Source organism: Oreochromis aureus, linkage group 16, assembly GCF_013358895.1.
Source record: "Oreochromis aureus strain Israel breed Guangdong linkage group 16, ZZ_aureus, whole genome shotgun sequence".
Lineage (NCBI taxonomy): Eukaryota > Metazoa > Chordata > Actinopteri > Cichliformes > Cichlidae > Oreochromis > Oreochromis aureus.
In genome coordinates this window covers 7,871,942-7,885,842 of record NC_052957.1, presented here as the reverse complement: position 1 = coordinate 7,885,842, position 13,901 = coordinate 7,871,942, and the positions used below count along the sequence as shown (strand labels likewise).

The following is a 13,901-nucleotide window of genomic DNA, read 5'->3' as shown; positions in this document are numbered from 1 at the left end:
TATATCATCCTGGTCACAGAGGATGAGCAGCACCTCAAAGCTTTGAACTCTTGATCAAGCTCCTCATCTCTGAGGGAAACTCCCAATAAGCTCTTTTCCACAGTTTACATCTGCGATGTGGGGGAGTCAAAATACATGATCATTATCACTGATGTTACAAAAATATTTAAGTAATTTCAATCAACTTGTTGTTTGACTTGAAAAATATTTTACATCCAAACCAAAGCCAAGAGTAACGCAGACCAATCCCAAAGTATTTTGTGTTTCTGCTTTCGTTTGCTTAGACTTTATCAGAAAGGTGAAAAGCAGTCAGTACACCACTGACTGAAACACAACATGTGGAATGTTTGGGATTAACCAGTAAAGACAGCTGCTACATGTGAAGTACAGCTGTTTCAATCCCAATGGTAATGAATAACCTCTGAGACCCAGACGTGACCCTTACCCTGACCCACGCATTGTTTGCTCTCACATAATTACACTGCCAGTCTGCCGAGCAAGCAGACACAGGGAACCAAAGAAAGTAGTTTTGTGCCTAAAGCTAACCAAAATGTAATCACATGAAGAAAAAAAATCAATAATAATTTATATTTTTGAAAGGAACCAAGAACATATTTTACACTTTAATATTACGAATCTGGTTGAGAGATCCATATAGTATGACCGATTCTAACCATTTATTTTAGTGAGATATAAATGTAAAGGCAAATCAGGGTGATTAAAAAGAAAGAAATAGATATAACATAAAACAACAGAGAAAATCTGTCATGTGCCCCATCATTACCAGGAAACTTAAGAAATAAGGAATGATAAGACAAATACTGTAATACATGTACATTCTGTGTGAGTCTAACAATGTAACACAACATCACAGGTTTTAAGAACAAAAATATACTAAACTATAAACAACAGGGTAAAGAATCAGTGGTGGCACTCGGGACCTACAAATTGGAGCCAGAGTTTTGGCACAGTGTTCACAGCTGTTGTAACTTTGCAGTTGTCACTGACATGAACATAAACTAAGCGCAGTAGATTTTCTGTAAATAATATACCCTGTATGTTTAGAGTCAGTTTTACATGAAAATTAAAGAGTGAACAGTGTCACTGTTTTTTCAGTGTTATGGCAAAATCGGTTTATTCAGCAGTGTGTAGAAATGCAGCTCAGGCTTCATTTTTGCACCAGCTTCTAGGAAAATGCCAATCTGTATAAAGAGGAGAATATTAGTAATGAAGATTAAACCCACTATGTATCTACTTTACCTGTAGCAAGGCAGACTGACTGCATCCCAGCTGTGTGTGCCGATTGGTCGATTACGCCGTCTACAATCAGATGTATTCCGTTTTAAAGGTTTTAGGGTTACAAGTGTGACTTGGTGAGATTGCTGTTGTGACATTTATCAACAAATGAAAAGGTGGAATATTCAGAGATTGCGCAAATGTGTTAAACTGCTGTCAGATTACTGGAAAGGACTGTGTGTCTGAAAAGGGCCAAAAACTTGTTATGAAAACCTGAGTGGAGAATTGTGTTTGTTCAGGCAGCATAGTGAAGTTTTAGCTCACATTAGCTCATTCAACCACAGGCTCATTCATTATCATTCATCAGGCACAGCTTCCATCCAATAAGGTCCAGTCATTTTTATACAATTCATTCGATGCACTTTTATTTGTATAGCCCAACCAATGTCAAATATTGCGGTTGAAGGGGTTTGACAGTTATAAAAACATCATCACCTGACATTTCTCGCCGTTTCTTCAAATTTGCAGCTAAAGCACCGTTCACCTCTGTGACTCTTTTCTTGCATACTTAACTTTTAAGATTCTCAACCTTTATTTGTGTATCTGATTGCTCTGAAGATGTTACTTCCCTGGCAGGAATCTTGCCCCTGTTCTTTCTCAGAGCACTGGCTCACATAGCTGAATATTTTGAATAGTTTTTGAGTACCCTGAAGATCCTGATTCAAGAGGTGCTGTTGCTGTTGAGATGAATGTGTAATGTTTGTATTTTGATCTGAAAAATAATGTTGTACAGTAAACTATCACAAACTCATCTCCAGTTCATGCCATGCAGTATGCGCTCCTCTTCTGATAAAAATCTACTGAACAAGTTTTACATTAAAACAAGATAATATAAAAGTGAGTTTGGGTATTATGGCTATCAATTGTGAAATATTCTTCGGTCATGCTTATCTTTTCGTGCTACTTCTACCATAGATTTATATACTGAACCTTCAGCTGAAGTCAGATGCACTTTAGTCATGGTTATATCTGACTGTGATGAAATGATACAATTATATTACTTACTTAATAGCAGGTTAACATCACCTGAGAAAAGCCATTACTATTACTTTATTTATAATCCTGAGATTTTCTTTAAAACGTATTTAATCAAATTTATCAGCAACATGTTTTCAGTTTTTGCAAGTATTTTTTACATTTTTTTGTTCATTGTTTGTTTGCATAATGCACCCAGTGATAACTTTACATGATATACTAAGGTAATCATTTAATCAAAACAAACTTAATAGTAATAGTGATTTTTTTTATAGATAAATATCAATAGCAAATATGAACTTGAGTACTTCATAAACTTGAGTATTAAAAACAACAGACAAAAATATATAACAGAATTTTATTTAAAAAAAATCCATAGATAAACTTTCTTATACTGCAAGATCTCAGAACGGTGAATCAAGCAAAATTAATATTTACCTTCTCATAACATGTCTTCCAATCTGTTCTTTGGATGATCTCCTAAATGCAAATGCAGCAAGAAGAGAGACATACCTCACAAACAGTTAGACAAACGACACACAGACTGCAGCTCCAGCCTGCTGCGACTCTTTGATAGATACATACATGCGTTTGGGGCAAAATGCTGCAAATCGCACTTCGACAAAGCTTCTGTAACTTAGACAAAGTTCTGTCCTCCCTCCTGGGCACTGTTTCCTTTGTTGTTCAGAACAGTTAAAAAACATTTTCCCAGTAGCTTCGGCTTGATCTGCTGTGGCTCGTTTTGCACCTCACTGGCTCGCAGCTCTAGCCTGAAAATGATGCCATATGAAACGGGATATATATAAAACAGATTTTAGTCAGAAGCCAAAGTTTGGGACAAATTGTTTTCACCTGACAATGGCACATAATGAAAAGCCAAAAAAGGATTAATTATCTGGGAACAATAGATGTTTGTTCCAAGTGTCCATTAAATGTTCAGATATTTCACTTTGGATTGATAGGTATCCAGTAGAGCTAGCCAAAGAAAAAGGAAAATAAATAAATAAAAAATCTGTGGGTGAATTCCCAGAGAAGATAAAAATTTTAAGGTTAACTTTGTTGCTGTTTCTAAGAGCTAACTATACCGGTCCACAGTAGAAGGTTTTTTTTTTCTTCTTTCAATACCCTTTGTCACATCTCTACCACCCGCTGTTTTTATGGCATTGCTCGCCTCACTGTTTGTTACACCAGAGATTTATTTGTCCTTTTGTTCGACTCGTCAAACCCACATTTTGTCACTGCTTCACCCCCACTATCTGGGGCCTTTATTTGCAGCTAGAATAGTACAGGAGCTGCATTCATACAAGTATATTTGAAAGCCGGATGCATAATGCGAACAGGTGAAACAAAAAGAAAAGTATACTTAATTGCTGGTGCATTTTCTCCCTCTGCCTGTTAATTTGGAAGCTGCTGTACGTGATGATGGAAATCTGCTCTTTACATGGATAATTTAACTATTAATAACATGAATGAAGGAAAATTTTGTTTATCCCTATCAGATTTCTTTTTCTTTCACTACACTGAGCATTAGGATTGTTAGTATAATGTGCATTCACTCTGCTTGTATGAATACTATAAATGTGGATGCATACGTTCCTTGACATTTATGGTGGGCTGTGTTTCTCAGTGTTTAGCTTTAATACAAACCAAACAATGCAGTCACGTCCATCCAATTCTGCTCTGTACAAAAAGATGTTTTCCTGGCAGCGTCACACAATGCTGCTCCCATCAATACACAGCATGCCGCACTACCTGCGAGATGAAAAATCTGGGCTTTTCCCTTTGTGTTTGTCTGGCAGTTAAATCTCACTTTTCATGCTCGCAGTTAATCACATTACATCACTGTCGCTCAAACTCGGCCCCTTTTGACTGTCTGCGGCGTTTTTACTGTTATTTAATTTGAGGGAACAGTGAAGTTGAAAAGATGTTGTTTTTAATGGCATCTTGACAACTCTAAACAAATCCACAATGGCTGCTTTGCTTTGTTCTTTCGCTTTAAAGTTTTTCTCTACATTTTTATGACAGCTTTCAGAATTCATGCAGGTGTTTTTTTTCTTTGTTCTCCCTTTTTGTTCGCACAGACTCTGAAGTCATCTACAGGAACAGTGACGGCCATGTCATCAAGTTCAACATCCTCACAAACGAAACCGAGATCGTCCTGACAAACAGCACATTTGTAAGTAACTATTAGTCTTGTTTACTGGTTGGTGACTGCCATTGAAAAGTTTGGGCACACTCTATTCTGGCCTGTCTATAGGAAATTAAAAAGCCAAAACTGTCTCAAATACTAATTCACTAGCTGGGCCCACGTCCTCATTTAAGGTTTGGTAGCGTTTTTAGTAGATAAAGGTGAATGGCTTAATCAAGAAATGAGCTGCGGTTTGGGGAAGGCCTCGATGGGGACTGGGCCTGGCAGATCCCCATGTACTAATGAGAAGTGAAGAAGTGAAAGAATTGAAAAAAAGGGAGGGAGGGTGGGGCACGAAAACAAGAACGAACAGCTTGTAGAACTGGGGGGGGGGGGTCATAGATAGATAAGACCCGGAATGGGTGTGTTTGGAGGCGGGGTCCGGCTCCTGAAATCCAGATAATTTATCTCCAATTGATAAAAATACTTAAAGATACATATTTTGCATTTTGCATTTGTGACCTTAAAAAAAAAATTCAAACTAAATGTAAATAAAATCATCAAATTTGACTTTACTGCATGACCAAAATATCTATGTATTCTGCTAAATAAAGATCATGTAGAGAGTCAGTGTAACGTTTATTTTACTAGGCAGAAGAATGCTTTTTCATTTAAAATGGTAACTTTGCAAAAAGAAAACTATGTAAGCTAAGATATGATCTTAATGAGATATAAAGAAAAGTAAAATAATGAATTTCAGTGAATGTGTCTGTTTAGAAAGTTATTACTTCATTCTTATTTGGATTTTACAATTAACCTTTCAAAACTGGAGGTATTGGCTTTGTTGTGTGGAAGCAAAGTTACGCAGTCACAAAAACATGATGATATGATATGTACTTTATGTAGCATATATATTAAATTAGAAATACTATTCATTGCTATTACTGGAGTTTATATCAGTAAGGAAGCTGAATAAATAATAACTGATAACTTATAGTGAAGGGGTGCGATTAAATAAGTGTGCACTTCTTCCCACTCTTTTTTGGCACGTTCCTGAATCAAATACACATCTGAAAACATTTCTAACAGCCCCTGGTAAAATTTTGTCTCTGGTGAAAGTTTAAATCCTCTTTGGATTGGTCTTAAATGTTTTTCATCAAGTGAATTTCCAGTTCAGTTGATTTTTTTCCTACCCTCTACACATTTAGGTTGCACAGTGGTGTTGCTTGTTTTAGACTGTGCTCTGTAGTTTGACTTTCTGGCATTTTGGGGTTAGAAGTAAAAAGAATGAAGAATGAAGGTCCACAGATCTCTGCATGTAGAGATGACATCTCTACATGAGAGATTTTGACTTTGGAGTCCAGAGTTTGTTTTCCGGGGACAGTGACTTTGTTATTAGAAGGTTCTCGCCATGAAGAAGGAGCTGTGATGTGTGTGTTGGGGTGGGTGTGGGGGGTTGCTGGAGGCATCTTTGAAGATTCAAGTCAACACTTATCTAGCATGACCACGACAGCATCATTCAGATACACACATCACATTTTGTTTGTATTGTCCCGAATTCTTTGATGTTGGGCTGAGAACAAACAACCAATACTCAGAGCAGGTCCAGTCAATCAACAATCATTTATTAAGCACGTGCATGTGGAGATGTACACAATACCACCTTCCGTGTCAATCTCAACGAGGAAGCACTTGGACACACAGTTTTATATATCAGGGTTCACGCCCCTTCTTGCGTAGGCAGATAACATAACATGCATCAGTTACAATTCGTTACAGCTAGATACAATTCCTTTTTTGGGTGATCTTCTACAGGTACTTAGAAATCTATCTTAACTGCCTCTCGCCCCGCTGTTTCCTGTTGTTCTCTTTTAGCAACATAAAAATAGACGATGTCCTCTGCAACTCTGCACAAAGCTTCCTGTTCTGCACAGTTTTCAGTCTTGTTAAACAATCTAATGACCTATGACACAGTTTATAACTGAAAAAATGGCCTTTAATATACTGGCCTGTTATTAAATCCATAAAACAAAATACACAGCAAATAAGCGCTAGAAAATGTATTCTTCCTACATCTTGCTCTGACTGTCATTGGGCAGGCACGTATGCCGTTACAAGCAAAACATTTCTGGTAATACCCAATGATCTAACACATTTTATTAGTAGCTGGATTAATATAGCCTTTGCTGAAATACTGCTTCATGATATATTTTCCACAGTACTTAAAGTGATCTTCATTTGTTGAGCCAAAACATACCCAGTGTTGTGAAGGTTACTTTTAAATGTATTCCACTACAGATGACTAGGGATGGGTATCGTTTAGGTTTTATCCGATACCAGTACCAAACCGGTACTTTTGAAACGGTGCCGGTGCTTAAACGGTGCTCGAACCGGTGCTTAAAGAATGGAGAACACACACTTTGTCCAAAAACCTCTCATGTTTAGCTGTTTTTTTGTAAAAAGATAACAATATTAGCCTTTTCTGCAGCTATAGAGCATATATGGTATCACTCTTGGCTGGAAGCAGTGCTTAATCAATGGAAAAAACACCAACTTTGTCCAAAAACCTCTCATGTTTAGCTGTTTCCCACTTTTTCTTTGGTCATTTTAGCCTTTTTGGCCAGGGTGAAGGGAATATCTGCCATCAAACAAGAAGACAGCCGCATGTAACTACAACGGTGTTTGCTAGTTCACCTTACGTGCATTAATGTAATAATGTGGTTAGCCTACTCAACATAAATTACACACGAACAACATTAAGCTACTCGCCCAGAGAAGAACGGCTGCTGCTGCCATCATCATCCGTCATCATTTCTGCTACACTGGCAGGGCTAGGGGCCAGGACTCTCCTCTTCGGGTTCTTGGGGGATGTTGCTAACTCCGGGTCCGATAACAGGCACCACACCCGCAGTAGATGTGCACGGTGTGAGGTCTCGCAGCAAGCTATGAAATATGGTGCATTTCTCGGCTTTTAAAAAAACGCTATGCGTCGCTAGGTGTTTCATCAGATTCGAGGTGTTACCTCCTTTGCACAGTATCAGCTTAAAGCACTTGTTGCAGGCTGCTGAGTTTGCATCTTTTGCTGTGAAGTACAGCCAGACTTTTGACCGCTTCGCCTTGGGCATTTTTATTCTGTAGCTCTGCTCTAAAAGAACGTATGTACCTGGGCCCGCCTACTATCCTCGGAAAGGTAAAATGATTGGCTAGAATCCAAAGTGTATGACGTCTCAGGAAAAGAAGCACAGAAATAAAGCACCAAAATAAAGCACCGAAATGTGCGCTGCTTTTCGGTCTGGTTACTACCGTTTATGTCTGAACCGGTGCCATTACCGGTACCCATCCCTACAGATGACAGAGTGCATGGCCCAAAATGTAGTTTGTAACATATTCTGTTAAGTTACTTAATGTGAGTAACATATTCTGAATACTTTGGATTACTTGATATATTGTCATGCTTTTTACAACTACATGAATATACTATTGCTGTGTGATTTATTGCTATTACTGAAGGCTACTTGCCACCGAGCTAACATTGTTAGCTGGTGTTAGCTGAGGTTAGTTCATAGACCGCGGACTGTTATACTTGAAGGATGGCATTAACAACCTGCTAGCTGCAAATAATCATGTGCAGTTCTGAAAGCAATACCAACTAGATTTTTTTAATCTTAATATAAAATGAGTAACAGTAGGGTGCACTTTTTGCAGCGATCTCATAAAGAAAACTATTTCTGTATGAGTAAAATGTTTTCTTTCTGTCTGCTTTCGGATTATTTGCAGCTAGCAGGTTGTAATGCAGCCTTCATTCATAGTAATAAATCAAGTATATCAAATATACTGAAGTGGCACATAACCCAGGTAGCTACCAACAAGGTAGCTGGAGTAGGCTAACGTTAGTTTTTAAATAAAGAACTTACTTCCCAATGCTTCCTTATGTCGGAGGTGGAGTCTTTTGACGCTGAGAGCAGCTTGGTTGATGGCAAACAGAGTTTGCATTGCACAGTCAGATGTGAAGTGGTGTAACAGGACACTTACATTGGAGGCTCTTATTGCGTGTTTTGTTTGGGAATTCATGGAATTACCAAAATTAGAAACAGGAAAAGACCACCGTGTAATCCATTTATTTCAACAAAATCACTGTATTCTAATTGTCACCTATTTAAGCGGTAACTGTAACGGAATACAGTTACTCATATTTTGTATGTTAAAGACGTAACACCGGTACATGTATTCCATTACTCCCCAACACTGAACATACCTGCAGACTAATGATAGCTGACAGATGATTGCATCAGATCACCTGATCTTCACACTCAACTGACCTAATGTAAACTCAAACACTGAAACATCGAGTTTCATTGGTTGAGTAGGTGTACTCAAACTTTTCATTGGTACTGTACTTTAGAGTTGATCTTTTTTGTTGTATTGTAAAATATTTCTCCTTCTCTATTATTTTCATCAGATTAACTTCAACGTGGCGAAGTATGCAGTCTCCCCTGACCTGAAATATGTGCTCTTCGCATATGATGTGAAACCGGTAAGTTTGTTAGATCTGTACAATCATCATTTTTTTGCAAGAAGAAAATACTCTTATTTTTTTAATTATTTTCTTATTTTTTTTTCATCTCTGTCATACTGAGACTGTTATATCTGCATATGTTGTGTATAGAATATGCAATGGAATGTAGAGAGTGGCTCCCGTCTCAGATGGATGGAATGTAAATAGATAAGTTTGGGCTGTTGGTTTCATATCATTTTTTTTATGTTGACTTAAACTGTGCCTGTAGGACTCTGCGCTTATTGAGTTTTTGCTTTGTAAACAGACAGCGACTCTTTCAGTGCACAACATGCTCAGCATGGAACAATCTGGTCACTGCTGCTGGGAAAAAGGAGTCAAATAATTTACTTGAAGTCACAGCGAAACTGAAATAAATGCATTTTCGTATTCTCTTATTGTGTTTCTGACTGGACTGAGTAGACTTCATGGGCAGGTTATAATTATCCCAGCAAGCCAACCATGTGCTTCAGATATAGTTGGAATTTTGGTGCATGGTTTAGTGAGTGTAAAGCAGGCTGTGATCCATTTAAAAAGGAAATGACTTTCTTGGCTTCAGTGTTGAGACAACTTTTGAGCAGATCACTCAAAATGGTTTTTTTTTTTTATCTTATTGGGGAAAAAAAGTAAGAGACCTGGCAAGATTTTATTGTTATTATTTATCCCTGGTCAGGCCCACATCTTGTATTTTCATCTATTTCTTCATTCTAGGCCCCATGTGACCCATAACATAGTCACAAGTTAACCACATAAACCATGGTGGGCCCTGATCTGGCTCATGAAAGCCTGTGTGGGGCCAATTATAGGTCATAAATTCATGTGGCTCCCCCACACACACAAGACCACTCTTTAAATTACCTATTAAGAATGTTATAAACTACATTTTCACTTGCATTTCATGGGAAATAAATTTTATAATATATCTTTTTGTTGCCTTGTGACCGGCAATATGTCCAGATGTCTAGGGCGTACCTCCTCCCCAGTACTTTCTTAGAAATATAATTGAGAATGTAGTTTAATTGTATAGGAACTTATTTTGGGGAGCTAGATTATACACACACATATAAATACAATGTTACTGCAATCCACAAACAATATGGATTATGCAGACACTTATGCCTGTGCATTCAAGACAAGTCAGACCTATTTTAAACCTTTCACGCATAGTGGTCACTACAGTGGACAGCTATTCAAAGGCTGTTTTCTTGTATTATGTTATTATAGATGTATGATGTGTTTCATTGTAATTATTGTTATTTAACCCTGTCCTGCATGAATTATGACAACCACAATCAGGATTTGTTTCTTAAGTATTTTTATTCATCTTTTCACGCCTAAAGATGTATAAAAATACTTTAAAAAAAAAAGAAATCCTGCTTGAGGTTGTCATAATTCATGCAGGACAGGGTTAAACAGAGAAAGAAAAATAGGGTTTTGTTGTAAAGAAAATTCTGAATCTAAACATATTTAATCAGTAAAGTATCAGAAAAGAATTTAACCTAACTAGATGGACAGGTTCCTACAATTCTAGATGCTTGTTGTTCAAGACTAAAGCCAAAAGATTATCAAGAGAAACTTCATGTGAAATCTTCCAGAACATGGAGGAGGATTTGTGCAAAGTTACAGAAGGTCTAAAATGCACAGTGACAGAAATATAATGATATTTAAAGAGCAGCAACCAGCGATTTATTGCTTCAGGAAACTCTGACAGAAAAAAATGGTGAATATGAGGCTTTCGGTAGCGTGGGAAGAAGAAGTGACAAAAGTGAAATTAGAAAGCAAGAAAGAGCAGAAATGTATGTTTGGTGAAATAAAATCAGAATGAGTAAAGAAAGCTAATCATCTGAACTTTGTTATTGCTATAGCTGCTTCATTCGGTAGAACAAATTTTTAATGCCTTTTAGTTAAATCACAGTGTGTGATATTATATTTGCTTACTTATTTGGAGTGCTAAAATGTAATGCAAGGTACAATTTCTAAATTTAAGTATAGTACAACATTGTAAATTAAATTTACTTTCAACTACTGCAATTTGCACATGTATTTAGAAGATCTTTACTTTTGGGGGGGAAGAGAGGGGGGTGGAGGACATGTTTATGTCACTGTATTTATAGGTTTTGTGCCATTATGTTATACTTTTACAGCACATAAACTACAATGTGCAAAGATAATCTGAAGGAAAACTAATGTAAATCAACAGTGAACTGTTTAATTTAACCCAAGAAGAAAGGGAAGTAATTTAAAAGGAAGTTCAATCGGAACTTCCATTTGGTGTGGTTGTTGTGCTCTAAATCAACAAACATTTCTTGGCTTGATTATGCGCTGAGAAAAGGAAAAACATGTACTGTTGTATTTTCAGTTGTAATTTAAATTATACATTGTTTGAAAGCAAGCAACCAGTCATTTTAAGATACAATAATCACTGCATCAATAGCTGTTTACCTTGTCATAAGAGTGACTACATGGTATTTTCTTACCTTGTGATTTTAAGAGCACATGCTTAAATTACGTGCTATACCCTGTTTCCACCCTCACACACATTAAATAATTATTTACTGCCCATGCTGACCCCAACCCTAACTCTACCAGAATGTGGAGAGAATATATATGAAAAGAAAAGAAATAATCATTTTGCTATTCATGAAAAAAATAAATTTTCAAAGATGAATTTTTTACTGGTCTTCAAATCATTTAGTAGGGTTAGAGTTGTCACAGATGATAACTTTGAGCTCACAGGGTTAAAGGGATTTATGCATTTATTACATTGCACAGTGACAGTGATATGTTCCACAGCAAATATAGAAATGTGTGATCTGAGTTTGATCTGAATTGCCTGTGAAAAGTCAGTTTACACAAGAGTAGATTAAAACCTGTTTAAAAAACAGGGGACATATACTTCAAGTTTTCAATGTTATGAGAAGACCTTTTTAACCATTTTGAGGGAGGTTAAAAATCAAGCAGACTAACTTACAATTTGTCTTGTCATTCAAATGCTTTATTTTAAATGATTGCAACTAAAAAGAAAAGGAAATAAAAGAACATCACCAGGTGTTTAAAGACAAACCCATGCTGAAATACACAGTTGAATAAACATCTAAGCTTCAGTCCTCATGGGCTTAATAAATTTTGACGAGGGCCAGGGTCAGGGGGTGATTAAAATTCCTTTGTGGCTCGTGCTCAGACTGGCAGATCACGTTTATTCACTAATAGAGCAGCGGGGCAAGCTTGAACCATAATTACCGGCTTTCCATCAGAAAAGAGTAGATGCAAAATGAGATATGCAAATTGGACCCTCCACTCTGGAAGGGATCAACTGTGAGGATTAGTGACAAGGCGATTAATCAGAGCTGATTTGCATATTTTGAATGAAGGGTTAGACTTACAATTTGGAACAATACAGTACACCGAGTGGCCGGAAGCCCAGCTTATATTTAGCACAAGGTTATACTGACACAAGAATCTAATAGAAATCGCACCGTTGGTCCATTTATAATCTTAAAAAAAAGAAGCATATAAAATTGCTATTAATTTAAAATGACTTCCTGTGTGCCTTGTTAAATCCCATGGCAGCAGTCGCTGACAAACAGTAGACTTTTTTAAAACTAATAGGCAGTAGCAGCGGTATTGTGTAAAAACACCAGCCTTTATATTCACTGCCCTGCACCTCTAGCACGCTTTGAAATTAAACTATGCAACTAAACCAAACAGCAAGGGAACATCTTACAGCCACAGCTTTGAGTATACCAATAATAAAACATGTTAATACAGTCCTTCCCTTTAGGATGTAATCTTCAGAGGCTGTAAATCAGAATCTTTCCTACACAAACTGACTTTATTTCCTTTGATACTCAACGTGACTGCCTCAAGTTTTAAAGAGCTAAAGAGACTTGATCTGGTGACCCATAAATAATGGAAAATGTGCTGTGCATTTTGCCTTTTGAAGTACTGATGAATAATTAATAACATAAGCAGGATGCATGCAACCAACTTCCTTATAACAGAACACGCAGCTAAGCATCAAACTCAAGAAAACAAGAATTCTGTGGAAAAAAATCACTTCAAATTACAGTGGAAAGGAATAAAAAACATTGCTTTTTAATGAAACTAGTTATTTTTTACAAATAAATAATTAGATGAATAGTTTTCCACTTTCATTTTCAGAAGACTGACTGTTTCTTGTCTGCAGAACTTGTTTTGTAATCCTTTTTTTGTTTTAGTTGTTGAGAGCTTTTAGTATTTAATGCGAAATACTAAAAACTTTTTATTTATTTATTTAATTTACAAAAATTGTAATATGTTCTAGCTTGTCTATTGTGCACATTATGAAAAACAATATTAACTTTGGACTGTCTCCATTTGAACAAACAAAGAATAGTCTTGGAAATAAAATGTCACTGTCATGACTTAGTTTTCGAGTGCTTTTCCTTCATCTAGTTTTAATTTTCATCTTCATCTTTTCATCTAGTTCATCACAGTTTTAATACCTTCAATTAAAGGAGACACCTGTAGCATTAAATTAATTAAATTATCCTCATGAAAATGGTAGGTACACATATACAGTACATAAAAACATTAAATGGACAGGTTCTTATGTAAGTCTTTGGTATTCTACCTGAGCACTCAAAGCACTTTTTTTTCTACACCTAAGAAACATTCACAAAAATAAATGAAAAACAAAACCTAAGACTGATATAATTCCTGAATGTCTGTTGCAGTACTCTTTATAAAGGTATGTTTTTGTTGCATGTTGTTGCATTCCATTCCTAATTGTAATTTTCACCTGCATTGGGATTTACCAACAAAACTAAAAAGACTCTGTCAACTCATGCTGATTCCATTGGAACTGGAATCAATTATGCAGAAGCCAGGTGCTGCTAATCTAAAGCATTTAATTAATTGATAATCAGAAAATGTGAGCATCTCGATAAAAGCAGATGTTTTGGCAGTTTG

The 13,901-nt window shown here is 36.6% G+C and overlaps 1 protein-coding gene across 5 annotated transcripts in view; it reads left to right on the top strand.

Annotated features, from left to right (window-relative positions):
* Positions 1-13,901, top strand: part of LOC116335013 (inactive dipeptidyl peptidase 10) — a 245,414-nt gene that overhangs the window by 175,894 nt on the left and 55,619 nt on the right. For all 5 annotated transcript variants that reach the window (XR_005608686.1, XR_005608685.1, XM_031758597.2 and 2 more), the window contains 2 exons: positions 4,353-4,447; positions 8,859-8,933. Coding sequence is in view for 2 of the 5 variants with exons in the window: in XM_031758597.2 (XP_031614457.1) it covers positions 4,353-4,447; positions 8,859-8,933 (170 nt within the window). In the remaining 3 variants the exon portion in view is untranslated. The remainder of the gene's footprint in view (positions 1-4,352; positions 4,448-8,858; positions 8,934-13,901) is intronic.